This window comes from Colias philodice, chromosome 1, assembly GCF_061535455.1.
Source record: "Colias philodice isolate Cphi_HAF_F1 chromosome 1, ilColPhil1 Martin Lab GWU primary, whole genome shotgun sequence".
Taxonomy (NCBI): Eukaryota; Metazoa; Arthropoda; class Insecta; order Lepidoptera; family Pieridae; genus Colias; species Colias philodice.
In genome coordinates this window covers 10,968,547-10,984,900 of record NC_143086.1, presented here as the reverse complement: position 1 = coordinate 10,984,900, position 16,354 = coordinate 10,968,547, and the positions used below count along the sequence as shown (strand labels likewise).

General features: G+C 31.2%; 2 protein-coding genes and 1 long non-coding RNA gene across 5 annotated transcripts in view; 1 reads left to right on the top strand and 2 right to left on the bottom strand.

Moving 5' to 3' along the window:
• Positions 1-2,449, top strand: part of LOC149491336 (uncharacterized) — a 72,682-nt gene extending 70,233 nt beyond the window's left edge. For all 3 annotated transcript variants that reach the window (XM_089715187.1, XM_089715177.1, XM_089715167.1), the window contains exons 15-16: positions 487-633; positions 1,375-2,449. In XM_089715187.1, coding sequence (XP_089571313.1) covers positions 487-633; positions 1,375-1,647 — 420 coding nt within the window. In that variant the 3' untranslated portion in view covers positions 1,648-2,449. The remainder of the gene's footprint in view (positions 1-486; positions 634-1,374) is intronic.
• The window catches only part of LOC149491334 (uncharacterized), a 423,150-nt gene that overhangs the window by 344,963 nt on the left and 61,833 nt on the right, over positions 1-16,354 (bottom strand). The window lies entirely within an intron of this gene.
• Positions 12,128-16,354, bottom strand: part of LOC149491335 (solute carrier family 7 member 14) — a 52,833-nt gene continuing 48,606 nt past the window's right edge. Inside the window, exons 14-18 of the mRNA XM_089700251.1 lie at positions 15,393-15,564; positions 14,911-15,038; positions 14,160-14,355; positions 13,754-13,858; positions 12,128-13,240 (exon numbers count right to left, since the gene is read on the bottom strand). Of these exons, the coding sequence (XP_089556377.1) occupies positions 13,147-13,240; positions 13,754-13,858; positions 14,160-14,355; positions 14,911-15,038; positions 15,393-15,564 (695 nt within the window). The 3' untranslated portion in view covers positions 12,128-13,146. The remainder of the gene's footprint in view (positions 13,241-13,753; positions 13,859-14,159; positions 14,356-14,910; positions 15,039-15,392; positions 15,565-16,354) is intronic.

Here is a 16,354-nt window from a genome sequence, read left to right as displayed (position 1 = left end):
CAAAGTCGCTTTCCGCTGTTTGGTATGATACGATGTCTATAACTACGCGACGGAATTTGATACGGTTGTTTCAATAGATAATCTAATAATAGGCCTAATAAGAAAAGTTCGTTTTCATATGTTATACTAGATTTCCGCCCGCGGCTTCGCCCGCGTTTTCAAAGGAAAACCCGCATAGTTCCTGTTCCCGTGGGATTTCCGGGATAAAACCTATCCTATGTGTTAATCCAAGTTACCCTCTATATGTGTGCTAAATTTCATTGTAACCGGTTCAGTAGTTTTTACGTGAAAGAGTAACAAACATCCATACATCCATACATCCATACAAACTTTCGCCTTTATAATAGTATTAGGATTAGGATAACCAATTATGCTCTATTTTACTTTGCGAAGTTTTACGCAATTACGTTATTATTGTAATAAGACATGAATTATTACTATACAGAAATATTCAATCAACATAATCATTTCTTGTCAAAATTCCAGAACTTGGCCGCCGAGAAGACATACAACAATTTGGATGTAACACTGAAGAAAGCCAACGAGCATCGCAACGAGTGGTTCGAGGGCGTGCAAAAGTGTAACCTTGATGAAACGCTCTACGAAGTTATGGAGAGGATTGTGAGGGCTGAGGTTGGTTAAATGATTATTAATAATTAAATATATTTGACGGCGCGGTTGGCGCAGTGGTAAAGTAACTAACTGCCTACTGAGCCGACGGTCCGGGTTCGATCCCCGATCAGGGCAAATATTTGTATGATGAACTCAATTATTTGTTCTTGGGTCTGGGTGTTATTATCTATATATTATGTATTTATTAAATATTATATTTATCGTCGCCTAGTACCCACAACACAAGCCTTAATTGAGCTTACTGTGGGACTAGGTCGATTTGTGTAATAATGTCCTATAATATTTATTTATTATTTATTTATATTTAACAACAAAATGGTCTTTCATGGGAGGAATGAGTAGCTTACGGGATGATGCATAAGAGAGCCATTAATAAGTAATGATAGTGTCGATGGTTGATTTCGTGTATTATGCAGGTTTTTAGATTATTGTGCAATTTCTACAGTTTTGATAAACGTCGATGAAATTGAATGCAGAAATTTTAACATGTATGGTGTTTAAATTAAAATGTAAACGCGACTTACTGTTTCATTAGAATGCACAATTAATGTTCGTATGAGCGAAGTCACGTGTCATGTGCGATGAGGGTCAGATGCGTTTCAAAGGACCTTTTTTTAAAATAAATTATCTCTACTGGCAACAGATTTAACTCGATATCGATGTGTTTTGTGCACTTACATAAACCGTACTAAAAAGTCACTTTTGATAATATTTTCTCATATAATTCAAACAAATAATCAGGTGCATCGTCTGGTGGTAGTCGACGAAGAGGACAAAGTGACGGGCATAATATCGCTCTCCGACCTGCTCATGTATCTCGTTCTGCGTCCAACCGGCGAGTGTGAAGGCGCGAGTCTACGCAACGAGCACGCACCCATCGAAGAGCGGGACGAAGCGAGCGAACCCAACGCGCCAGACAAGGACGACGATACACCGCCGGAAACAGCCGAACCCGCACAAGAACTCGACGAAGACGGGCAAGAACTATACGACGAAGCAACCGGCACCAGTTAAGTCGTAGTTACCGGAGTGGTTCTTGTATTGCGTTCGTTGGTTTGTAGAAGGTGGAAGTATTTTTTTCGTGTTTATCAATAAAACCCTACAATTGTTTACATATCATGTGTTAAACCGCTTTGTGATACCACATCATGCCTAAGTTAGAGATTTTTTCGACGAATCTTGTTTTACTTGCCATAAACACGTTTTTATCTCGTGCAGTTTTGCTACTACTTCTACGGTTAAATTGATGAATTTACTTTTAAAATTCTTACTGCAGTTATCACAAACATGACGTTTTATTATACCCCCTTCTATTTTTATACGCAATGTTATATCGCCCTTTTCAAATGTAAATAGCTTTCACATTAAAATTTTCAATAATTTATACACTTATATGGACATTGTATCGGCCAGTCCGTTTAGTAACTATTCAGTGTATTTTGGATAGATATCAATAATCTTTGATGTTAGATCGTTTTTAACTATGTGTACTTTTGACTAAGTGTTCGTCATTGAATGTTGCAAACCTCATAGCGCAAAAATAATTTTAGTAATTACAATTTACCGTGGTAATGCACAAATTATATGTGTACTCAATATATTTATGTGTGTATTTTGAACTATTTACCATTATAATATAATAGTAATTAATATTCGATAGTTATGTTAACTTCATTCATGAAAATGGTAAGGAATAATCTTTATCATGCCACTTTATCCATTAAATTGAATGTATGATAATTAAGAGCAAGATAGCACAATGTTTGTTATTTCTGCTTCAAATTTAAAATGTTATTATGTAATGATTTATATATATTTTGATCAGAGGCGGCTCGTGACAAAATTTTATGGGTGTTCACTTGAAATAAAACACTGAAAATACATGGTGTAAATCAGTACAATTTATTAAAAAAAAAAATTACTTATAAAGGAAATGCATACGTCTTTCTTTTTGGTGTGCAAAAATATCTATAACTTTTTTGTGAAAGTTAAAGCAATTTGAAATGCACCACAAAATACGACACAATCCATTATCCTTCGTAAAATATGTCTGTTTTCATCGACACGGTCATTGAACTCGCGTATTGACTTTCGGTACGCGGAATCTAGTGCTTTACGAATGTCTTGTCGTCCGATAGACGCCAATTGCAGTTCATTCAACAAATGGTACCGAGATTGTGAATGTTTTCATGTTTTTTCATCTTGATTGAAAGATGAGCTAAGTCGTCAACGCCCGTTTCAGTCCAAGCACTCTCACCTCCGCCGGCCGCGCCCGCTTTAAATAAAAGACACGGAAAACAAAATAGTTTGTTGCTTTCATCACAACCACACAACCACGGTGTTTTCACATATTGTTCAGATTTAAACACACGCGTATATGTTTTCGTTTTTGTCGTACATTTTTGCGTAAGATCATGTAGCGGTCCCTTAGCTTTACATTCAAGCTTTACATTTCACGAATTTGTAACGTTTTATCACACTTTTTAATGAACGCCACATTATAATTATTGTTCATTTTAACACTCACAAGTAATACTGATAACTACATGCTATTTCAACACGTATTTTATAATTTTAATTAGAAAATTGCATGAATCGCGCGCGTGCATTGAAGTTGACTCGAGTGTTTGTTTATATTAAAGAAGTGGAAACTGGCAAAGTCGCGCCGCGCGCGCAATCACTGTCCTGCCGGGCGGTAAAAACGAACCGGCAACGTTTGCAGGTGCGGCGCTCCGAATTTTGCTACTTTTCCATAGAAAATCTTTTGTTTCACGCGCAGGGCTCTGGCAAAACCCTCTCTTTCACTCCTATTGGATTTCGTATTAGGAAATGTACTAAATCTTTTTTCATTGGAGCGCAATCGTGAGCGCACTTCTTCGCGCGTTACATAATACAGTAGGTATTATACAGGTGTATGGGATGATGGAATGATGGATATATTCATTGGTATTAACAGTAGTTTTAAAGATTACGATTGATTTTAAATTAAGGAGTATGATTTTATTATAATTATTTATGGGAGTTCACTGCACCAGCGCTCCTTAGGGCGAGCCGCCTCTGATTTTGATTATTAATTAATATATAATTATTAAAATCGTCACTAATGAGATTTATGATGTGCATTTTATTTTAATTCATTTCATTAAATCTTTATATTTGGACTCTGACATCGTGACCCTATCAAACAATTTTGAATTAAGTAAGTACGAAAAATTTAAAGATCATATTTTTTTATTAATATTCAAATTTATAGGAATTAGTTCCTGTTTTGGTGTAGGTTTAACGTTTTGGTCAGTTTAATGTATTTTTTTATGTAAATAAATTACAAATTATTTCACCGACATGCACAAATACAACGATGACGCAACAAGGACGTCACTCATGTTTAATATGCATGCTAGACTCTAAGATAATCGTTATTTTTCGATATATTTAGTTACTAAATTCTGTAAAGGCCTGCATGTGCAATAAATTTGATCAAAGTCGATTTATGATAAGAAATCACTTCATTATATGTATAAGAATAAAAATCATCAGTAGGTACTTAATGTTTGTGTTGTGGTAATATGTACAAGGCTTAATTTATGTATATTTACTTCTCTTATGTAAAATAATACCTATTCAATGGCCTGTATGTATTTTATAGACGGGAAATATTTGTGTAAAACTATGCATTACTTGTCAAAATAAAGCTTAAAGTTTTTTAAAGCATATTATCTTATATTATGTATTTTAACATTTCGAGTAATGTCGGGTCATTAACTTAGTCGTATATTCGAAACATGTATAATTATATATCTCTCTGAATATATTATGTTCAAAAATGTTAAATATTCTAAAACGTAGTCTGTGTGGCTAAACCTACATAGTTTTTTACCCGACGTGATAGGTACATATATTTCGATGTACTATAATATACACATTTAGAAACTTTGATATAAATATTCCTTTATATATATTTTGTTGTAGAATTCAATTTCACAAAGGCGTATTTTTTGTATTATATTTTTTTTGACGAATGAAATTTATCTTCAAAACTGATGATACAAAAAAGCATATCATTTACAATTTAAAACTTTACGAAACCCGTTTTTTATGATGATTTTTGATAATTATAGTAATTCTATCCCGTTCGAATTAAAAAGTTACGTATCTACTTATAACATTTTTTGAAAATATACCTTATTCTCAAGAACTGAAAGTCGACTATCGTTCGTCTTTGTGGAATTGTCGCAAGAATTCAGACCAAGATCTGAACTGAATCCAAAAAGTAAAGCTCACGTGCGTTATAAGTATTATACATGTTAATAACTTATGTTAGTTTAACGTAGCGGTAAATGTAGAAGTAACAAGCGTGGTAACATATGAGGTGAATGTTTGACTCATGTATTTGGATATCTATAAACCTTGTTAGATGTAAGTATGGCGAGATGCGCAAATTGTTCGCGTTTTTTGAGAATAAATCTTGATTCAGTGTAAGTGGATTGGTTTTTTATTTTATCTGTAAGAAGTTGGACCAGCTTATTTTTTAAGAATTTTTTAAGTGAAACTTCGTAAGGCGCGCTGAGAGTAAAATTTGAAATTGTTCAAAATGAACAATTCCCTGTAGGTCAACTGTAGTTGACTGTAGGTAGTATATATTTTTTGACACATGATCAATATAATTTCATCTGTATCAAGCACGTATGTATCAAGCAATAGAAAAAAGGAAAATAAAAAAAGAAACACTTCAGAAACATGCAGTTCACAATTCTCAGTACACAATTCTCGTACATATAATTTATATTGTATGTATTATAAGGGATAATAATTTAGATAATTATCTTGAGATTGAAACAAAAAAAAATTCAGTTAGTAATAAATATTTGAGAACCATCAAATCAAAAAATTTTATCCTTGTTACCTCTGTTAGCTACCACAATCGAGAGTTTCGTACATGAAATCATTGGTCGTCTCATCAAAATAAAGCTACTCACGAAAAATTAGCTTGATAGTAATCACTTGCAAAAATGGGCGAAGGATCCTGAACTAGGAGGTATTGAATGAATTAGACACAGGGATACTTATTTTCTAATCTTTGTACATTAAAACCACTAATATTTTATTTAATGAAACGACATTTATTTCCAACTTCCAAATATCTTTCCGACATAAAATAGTAAAATTTCGTCCCCGATCATCACCATTCCACATTACATTAACTTTGGTTAAATACGCTTACAAGTAATACATATGTAGTGTTTGTAGATTACAAAGATGCGCTAAATTATCTAAATATGTTAGAAAATTGAAACATACAATTCTTTTTGATTTCGAGATATTGATTTTAGTATAATAGTAGTAGTAATAATATAATAAATTAAATTTTGAAATTCCTCTTAAGTGCCTAATGAGAAAACTGGGAACGAAAGGAAAAATGGAAAAACGTTTGCCAAATTGTCTAAAGTTCTCATATGAGGATAATTCATTCTTTTGAGAATTAATTAACTATCAAACAATCGATATTATATTATATTATATTATTCAAATTCACAAGATTAAGCTGTCATTGTGGTATATATGTGTGGTATTCATTTCCGTAAATAGTTTATAGTTGAGATTCAACAAGGATGAATTTTTTTTACAAATGTGGTCTATTTCTCCAAATCAATGTCAAGAGATCAAAAATAAATTGTATGAATTATGTCGTATATATTATAACGGATGCCAATTGTTATATTAGTAAACTACCTCTAAATATAGGGTACCAAACTGTATCTAAATTCTGGCTGTACATTTTTTTCATTTTAAAATACATAAACATGTAGTTTATTGAGCATACATTCGAGTGCCAATGCTATTAAAAAGTTTTCGTTAAAGAAAAGAAACGCTTCGAGTAATATAAAATAAACACTCATAAACTATTTCTCTAAAATCACCCACGTTGATCTTATTATTGAAGTATTAGGTAGGTACCCTAGGGATCGAATCTTTAAATTAAAATTACTATCTGGCATAACATAATAAATATCATCTGTTTTTCAATGAAAACAAACCGAAAAACATTAAGTCTATAATAAATCTTAACTTCTGTAGCTTAAACGACTTATTTACGGGTTCAACCAACTGAAAACATATATATTTTAATTGTCACCCAATGTCATTATGATAGTTATATATGATCAATGGATCAATGTAATTTCACATTATATTATGTTTGTTTTAAGCTAAATATACCACGTCGCCAAATTTTTAGAAGGGTTCATTTTTATCTTTTCATATTAATTTTAATCAAAGAATAATCAGTACTAATTTAGAAAAAATAATAAGTCTCAATGTTTCTATGACCCTTAACAGATATGTGTATGTAAAAAGCTTTTTAGTTGTAGAGAACAGCTAACAAAAATTTAACGTTTTAAGTTTCCTTTTCATTTCCGTCTAGGTATATCTTTCTCAAGATACGTCAAATTGGCTAATAGCTCCTATTTATTTGGCAACAATGGTTTCGCCCAGTTGAGTATGCAAGCTCCATTTTAAGGTTCTCGTGTTTGCTGGTACGTACAGACATCTCGAATGAATAAAAGAATGAATAAAATTTAGATATTATTAAAATCGGAATACAAAGGAGATTTTTCATAAAATTATTGTGCATATATAATTTTCAATCACTGATGATTGTGAATTTCTTTAAGTATAGTTAAAATATTATTTGGTGATAATTTCGTTGTTTTCGAAACGTGGTTTGAAAAGAATTATGTTATTTATGTAGAACTAAACTTTTATCATATGATAACTTCACATGTTTATTGTTAATACAAATATGTATTGTATGTAATTTAAGGGGACACGAACTAAAATGACGCACGCGCACGTATACAATCAGTGAATTAGGTCTTAGGTACAAAGGTCACACGCACACATTTCCCGTTTTTTTTGGATCATATACCTTCTTTAGTTCAGGTCATACTTACACCTAAATCATAAACTTTGAAACACGCGTTTAGGTCACGTAGTCCCCTTGAAAATGAAATAAAAAATATGGGACCCATTTACAAATATTTTCTTCTAGAGTTGTTATCAACTGTAATTATGCTATGTAAATAAAGATAAAAAAATCTCCTTTGTATCCCTAGAACAGAATCCAGCGCATCTTTGTATTACACAATTATTAGATATACACTAACATGTAAGTAACAACAAGAATATTAACCTATATCTACTTATAATTTTAATGAGAAACAACAATGAATTAGATTATACAATTAGCAAATTCTTAATTAAAAAGCATTATTGTAAATAAAATTTGAGCAGTGACACATTACTAAAGAAATCTCTAACATACAGACAGCATGGTTACAGAATTAACTGCTATGTTATAACACCATTTAATTATAATATAGATCTACATCTGTTATATTTTACGAGTATTTGTGGATTATACAGAGCATTTTAATTTAATTTTGTGCGGTTTTAATCGGAGCGGATTAAAATTATTTATTCGTATGTAAAATTTAGAAATAGTCGTCAATAAGAAATCCCTATAGGTATATTCCAAACGAGTTCATCTCTCAGCATTAAAATCATAAAACCCCTGAACTAAATGACAAATTCCAACTTTACCACTATAATTGGGGTAACTATAACACGTTAAAATTTAATTGGTAAAACTATGACAGAACCGCTTTATTATAAATACGCTATTATGTATAAATAGAATAACTATGAATTTAATATTCATGTCCCGTTTCTGTAAAAGCCAAGGATATAAAATTTAAATATATTTTTTGAAAGATGTAGTACTCACATTGCTATGACCACTATGACGACCCTATATGTGATTTAGATATTATGAAAATGATTAAATAACCAACAATTAATTATACTTTATAGAGTTGCTAGATTAATTCGTTTCATTACCCTTAAGATTTAACTGCAAAAGAGATACGTGCTTTTTGGCATTAGTGAGTCTTAAAAGACACAACCTAGGTCTTTATAATCAAAGCCTTAGTATTCATTTATGTGAACCGCCTTAACGGTAATAACTAATAACCTATTACACATTATTTTTAATCAATAGCATTTCCGAAATCGATAAATTCTTTATTCAAATACGAGTAACTCAGACTCAGTTTAAAATAACATTTCAGTAAGGTGGTTCTTTGTATTTATAACCACAACAAACAGGAGCATCGTGGAGTTCCGTCGGCTCGCAACCGACTCCTCGTGGACATTTGGAAAAGTATAGGTATTATTGATGTAAACTGACGACGCCGTTTGTAAACGGCGAAATTATACAATTTGTTTGCGACGTATCGAACACTCGTAAAATAGAACGAAATACATCGATATTCACAAACATTTACTATACTGTAAGTATATTGAGAACGTACTAATAAATCTTAATAAAATATTTTATTAGACCGGATTCATGCTAGAGTTAAAAGTATGTTTCTTCTTAACAAAGGTGGCTAAATCAAAAAAAATTATATTGGCTATAGATTATAGTCAATTATCTTATTAATCGCCCATGAAAAATGATTCTTCCATGTTCTTATCAAGTGAATTTTGATTTTAATAAGTAATTTATTATAAATTGTGTTTGATAGTAAGAAAAAGTAGTCTCCTCGTTCTGTTCAACAGTAACATAGATAACTACTGTTCTTCCTTCATTGCGATGGAGTAGAGCATTTGTGCTATCGTTCTAAATTGTTAATTTCAGAAAATATGGTGTCAATAAGTATTTGATTGATAAATTTTGGTGTGTGACCTAATCACGCTTGTGTAATTTTACGATACAAACCCTGAACACTATATGAATCCGACCTTGGTTATTAAAAAAGGTACCTATTTCAGCAAATTAGCTGTTCATTACACGATTTGAGGTATTGATGTTGTATATTTTTCATCTTATTTAGGTGCAGAGATGCTTGTGCTTAAACAAATGTAGTGAGCTTTCAAACATTACTCACATGCGACTGTACAAGCATTGCATGTAAAATAAATTAAATAACATTATAATGGTACGATTTGAGGATGATTAAATTTATTCATGGCCTAATTACATACATGGTTTAAGTAGATTTTTAAAAATTTAGAGTGTTCAATACTTACATTCAAATGTACCGTTTACCTCAAACGCTACCCTATTATCCTATTAAACAACAACAACATTATAGTAAGGCCTATACGGATTTGAAGAATACAAACATCGAACATTTGACCCTACGTTGAATAAGAGTAGGTATATTTAAATACGTGGCATAGGCGTGTTAAACGAAAAAGATACATATTTACAAGTATCATGACTGTATCAGTTCATTTTCATTTAAAATAAATGCGAAAATGAATCTTGCAAATCAATATATAGTTTACAATACCGACATATACACTATAGAATATATAAAAGGGTGTGTTACCTAACAAGCAAATCAGTACGAGACGTGACAGTCTAATACTATATTACTTAAAATATCACAATTGTGAGTTTCATAGAGGCGACTCTAGCCCCGCTCGGTAATACGTGAACATAGTGTTTCAAAGATAATTTTGTGGGTATACGTGATGTCGTACATTATTGTCTACTCCGATAACTAGAAAGTAGAAGTATTACAAGTTTAATTCAGTGAAGGAAATATAATAAAGTATTATTTAAGACATGTATTTTTTGCCTATCCGAGGGGCGACATACAATTAATGTAACACTTTATTTGTATATAAATTGTTATATTACCTACATAATAGCCTGGTTTCCATAGAATATAATAGGCGAAATTATATAAGATTATTATGTATAATTTTGACTTAAAAATCAAATAACAAAATCATATAATATTAAATTACGTATAAAATTTGATCATCCTTTTTTAATTTCAAATATCATAATATAATATAATGTTGAATATTTCAAAACTAACCTAGGCTGTATTTATTCAATTAGGCGCGAAAATGGCACTGATAAAATAAAGTAATAATTATATCAATATTTATAAAAATGCTCAAAAGACAAATTACGCAGTCAAAATGTTAAAATTACAGTCAGAAATTTTGAAAAATGTCTCGTAGGATTGATAAGAAATATAAGCAAGTAGCTCTATTTCAGGAAATTCATTTGATATGTACAGATAGTGCGTCGAAGTACAGCAAAAGGACCGTAATATATATTATATATATATATGATATTCAGTTCCATTATTTAATATTTATAAGGATTAAAAATATAACATTTACAATCGACAAACGATTATTATGCAATTATAATTTTATGAAGTTTGATATAACCACAGAAAAATAATATATTTGGAGGGATGTAAAAGTAACAGTACTGTTATATAATTAATAAATAGATTAGAAAGTGTTTAATGTTATTGAAAATATATTGTTATTAAAGAAGGTAACAACCACAAAAATATTTGTATTGTAAGTTCGCATTTACACCCCGATTTACATGTGCCTATTAAAATACGTTTCAATTTATCAATTTATTTAAATATTTTTGGTATGTTTCTGTTTTATTCTGAAATACTTTAAAATAATACTTTGTATTTTTATTAACAATAGTTTAATGTTCGATATCGAATTGTCTTTTACTCACAATTTTGTAAATGTGAATCGTCATAAGATAAATGCTTTCGTCTCTTTTGACTCTTAAATTTTATTTAGTCCAAAATACCATTTTATAATACTTTCTCCCAAAACATCTCAAATCCAAAACGAACCAAATCACTCGTTCTCTTACACCTAGTATGTTTTTCTTAACATTTCGTAAGCATACTTCAATCAATTTCTTTAAAATAAATATAATGGAATAAGTTCATAAAATAACTATTTGAATTATCATTAAAATCATCTTTGTCATTTAAAATTTAATAAAAATAATCTATCATTTAGCCGTAACTTTTTAAAATAAATATACATTTAATTTCATAAATAATAATACCTTGAAGATGTAGGTATTTCTCGAATAAATATATCTCTTAAAAATAAGTTAAAAATATAATCGTTTAACATTCCTTTCAATAAAATTACAACAATAATAAATATAAAAAAAAAACTATATTATAAGTAAAAAGGTTCAGATATTTTATTGAATTTACTCCAGTTGTCTTTTTTTCACTCACGATTGTTGCATCGTGTGCCGTATTTGAAGATGGAATGTGGCATCTAATCAATCAGCAATCTATCTAAATCTTTATACTTATAATAAAATTGTAAACAACGATTTAAGGTACACACAATAAAAAAAATAGACGTAGAAATAAATAACTACACCACTAAATAAACTATATAGTTTCTAAATAAAAACTTTAATTCATTTGACTAGAACTTGACTAGACTATTAACTAAAAATAAACTTCTAGGTCTAAAAAATCTTTAATGAAAATCAGTCTAGAATATTTGTGCTGTTTTAACTAAGACTAAATAATTGTGTTAATCAAAATACCATAAAAATACTAAAAATATACGTAATAAATAGAACTTATGGGACAGATGGAATATGTTTTTGTGGATCGTTTTAAATGCATGAAAGTGTTAAAAATTTCAACTCCTATGGATATCTTCCGATGCTTTTGACTGTTCTATTTATTACGTAAAAAACTTTGATAACATAAATATACATTCATCAGATAACTCGTACTAATCCTATACAGTAGTTTTAAAATAAATAAATTTATAAAAAGGTAAAGGGTAAAATTCAATACACCGATATCATACTGTCGGCTTATTGAATTCACGTCTGTACCATGAAAACTTTATGGAAATAAATATTTTGTTTTCATAGGAATACCTGTTAAATCGAAATTAAAGACTTCAAACCGATTTTAACGACTTTTCGACCACTTTTCAGTGATCGTTGGCCGTAGTCTGCCCGTACATAGTTTTTAATTTTTAAATATCAGGTATTCCTATGAAAACAAGAAAATATAGTGCCCAAAAATAAAAAAAAAACCAATATACCACTTAAAATTAAAACATGATCTATATACAGAAATTAAAAACGTTTTTACGAATTTTAAACGGGATTTATTCGTTATCTACTATATAAAAATAAGTCGGGTTTTCCTTCCTGACGCTATAACTCCAGAATGCACGAACCGATTTCCACGGTTTTGCATTCGTTGGAAAGGTCTCGGGCTCCGTGAGGTTTATAGCAAAGAAAAGGTGTCTCTGGTGGCGAAACGGAGTTCGCCCGGTTTGCTAGTATTGTTTAAAATCCGTTCGAAAGTCTTCAATTTCTACATGTAACATGACGTATAAAAATAATCAAACCAAGAAAATACTATGATTTACATAATTCATAAACACAAAGAGTCGAATAGACAACTCTTCTAAAGAAAACAAATTAATAATAACTTCTAAAATAAGATAATTGGACACAAAATAACGAAATATCGCATCGAAAACTAATTTTAAAAATAGAATAAAAAATACATAAGTATCAATTAATAACAAAACACAATTTTAAAACAACATAATTTGAATTAAACATAACGTTAAAACAAATTTAATTGTCTACTGCATAGCTGTAGAAACAATTTAATCATCCCAGTTATCATAGGGCACGTCCGGGTAGGCCCAGGGCGGGCGGCTTGAGGTGTGGGATGTAGTGCTGTTGGTCTGGGCGTCATAGCTGGAAATAGAACTGAGTTATCAGTACAAGTTTAGAATTTAAGGAGTATAATATGTTTGAACAACATTTTGGCTGAGATATCACAATAGTTATGTTATAAGTATTCATCGGATTATATGCACTAACAAAATTCCAAAATATGCATGCAAACATGCAAATGCATATAAGCTGATGTCTAGTTATAAGCAATATAAAGAAGTGTAGCATAGTAACCATGAGAAAATAAATAATCATTGTTTATTTATTTTTTATATATTATTGAATGATATTATTTATGATAATTCTATTCTTATAGATTATTTAAGATTCAGTTATTGGTTATTGGTGGTTATGCCTCGTTAAACACAGCCGTGATGCTCACAAAAAAACCCAATCATTAAAAATATTCAGGTCAAGGTCTCTACCCTCTTTCATCACACCAACTTTAGATAAGTTTAAAAGAGTGACCAATTATCGTAGACCATAGTCTCCGAATAAAACATATATTACAGGAAGATGCATTATATATCGTACCGTGACTCCACTTGTTTGAAGGTAATATTGCCAGCAGTGCTCCGGCTGTTGGATTGCGCCGGCTCCAATTCAGTTACATGCCAGCTGAGCATAGGGCCAGGGAATCTGGAAGTAATTATTTGTAAGTGTTATTTATACGTACTTAAAAAGAAACAACGCAAAAGCGTATTCATAAGAGTAATTTGTAGCGTCTAGTCTGTATGTCTAAGAAGTTATCATAACTTTTAATTAAAACTTGTTAAAAGTACAAGTGTAGAGTCAAAGTCAGAATTTGGTATCTAAAATATTGATGACATCAATAGATATTAGCACACGAAAATGAAATCGGCCAATGAAGCAGATGGTCTGCCACCAGGGCCTACCAGCGCTTGGCGCGGGTTGCACGGGTTGCAATAAAAGTACTTACTGGTCATTTCCGAAAGGTCCAGCTCCATCGCCTTGGAAGATGTTGCGGTCGCCAACTGGGTAGGATTGCGAAGGTCCAGGTAGCAGCATGGTGCGGTCGAGAGGGTTTGGTGGGGGAGGGGTCGGTTCAGCTTCCACGGGCGGGTTCGTCTCCAGTACCGAGTTCTTGATGCCGTATTTGAAGTACATGATCAGGCCTGGGGATTCGTGGTGTGTTAGTTTAGTAAATAGTATAGTCTTGTTAGTGTTGTGTTAGTTTGGGGTAATTAGTAGATTTTGTTCGATTTTATTGTTTTTGTTATTGTAGGTATGTTGTTTTTCGAGAAATATAGAAAAAAATAGTACCTAATTTTATTCTATCATCCTTTACAATCTCATTATCTCATCTTTAAAAAATCCCGATTAATCGATAAATTGCCGATTGGGTACGCCAACAATTAAATTATAACACCTGGACTCTTAAAAGATAATAAGCATACAGACAAGCGTTTGAATGGTATCTGAATTTGAGATTCATTTACATTTTTCTTATATTCAAGGGTGGTATTTAAATTGATTGAGAGAGAAAGAAAGAGATAAAAATGGAAATGATTATACGTTAACACAAAAAAGACAAAAAACAAAGAAGATACAATTTACAGCATCGAAAGTCTAAACCAAATTACACAGTTCAAGAAATTTAGAACAGCAGTTAACGATCAATTATTATTATAACATACCTAGGTTCATAAATAGAATTGAAACATTCAAACCTAAAGTCATCCAGACAGTGAATCGCACGAGGGTCAGAATGGACAAGTTGAGGATCAGATAGATGTTGACGATCACAGCGATGGCCGGCACGAACGGGACTCCAGGGGTCATGTAGATCAGCGCTTGACTACAACCATAAAAATGATTCAATGTTTAATTGCATAAATGGGAGAACGTAAAATATTGTGAAAAGCGGCAGTAATAGATACATATCTCTTTATACATAAATATTGGTAAAATTAAATATGTACAAACTTAAAATGGAATGCATAGTTGTTAATTCTGCATTTTAAAGTTGTTTGTTAAAGCGAGTATTCACTTACAAAATAGAGATAACTTTATGTATTTACGTTGAATACAATTATAATGGAACTAAATGAACATAAATCGTAATATGCGCTACACAATACACATAAATGTAAGTGCTCTACATAAATAGATTAAAACTGTTAAGAATACAAAATACGTTTTTATCTCTTACCGGTTCTGTGGTTTACGCGAAATGATCAAAAGGATGGTAATAATCGCCAAAGCAAGCAGCACCATGACTACAGCAGTGAAGGTGGAGGATCCAGGGCTAGCGTAAGCAGCCAGGATGTCGAACACCAGGACGAGCCCATACATCACACCTACAGCCTTGATCACGAACATTCCTGGAAAGATAACCTAACTGAAGAGAAGACTTTTACTCGAAAATCGATACCTTAGTGACGAATCGAAAATAGAACCGCTTCCGATTTAGTGAACATAATTATAATTATGAAGAACGACAAATTAAGTAGATTTTATTTAATAGACTAGATTTATTTTTTCGTAGATTGAAAAACTAGGAAATTGACTGTGGAAATTGAGAATGTGACGCCTAGATGTACAAAAAAAAAATGAAAATAAATACGCGATACTCGGCTGACAATGAAAAGTTGGATCTACAAAAATATATTTTTATCAGTCTTGTTGAATGTCAATCGTTTTCTTACTGCGTAGGTAAATAAGAAACAAAGAAAAAGTCCTTCTTTATAACGTATACATAATGTATGTGAAATTTTATAAGTTTGAAAGTAGTTTCCCTCCTCAGCGTAAACGGAGCAGATAGACCATAAAAGAATAGAGATAACTGATAAGCAAGAATAACAAAGCTTGGCGTAGACATAACTTTACACAAACATACGGATGAGAAGTTTAAACGCAATGTTTAATTTCACTGCGATCGCTTGTTTTAATATGGGCAAGTTAGTTACTCACGTATAAAAATCAACATTTAAGAAACTGAAACGAAAATTATAGACCGCAATTCTTTTTGGAAATTTCAGTGTTCAAAAAACAACAATGAAATAAAAAATACTCGCTCTGAGCTTTTTATTTCATCCGTTTGAACAGAAAAAACTTATTCAACGTAACCCTGAAGGAAACCTCGTCGTTGTATAGCAGTGCCTACCCAATAGG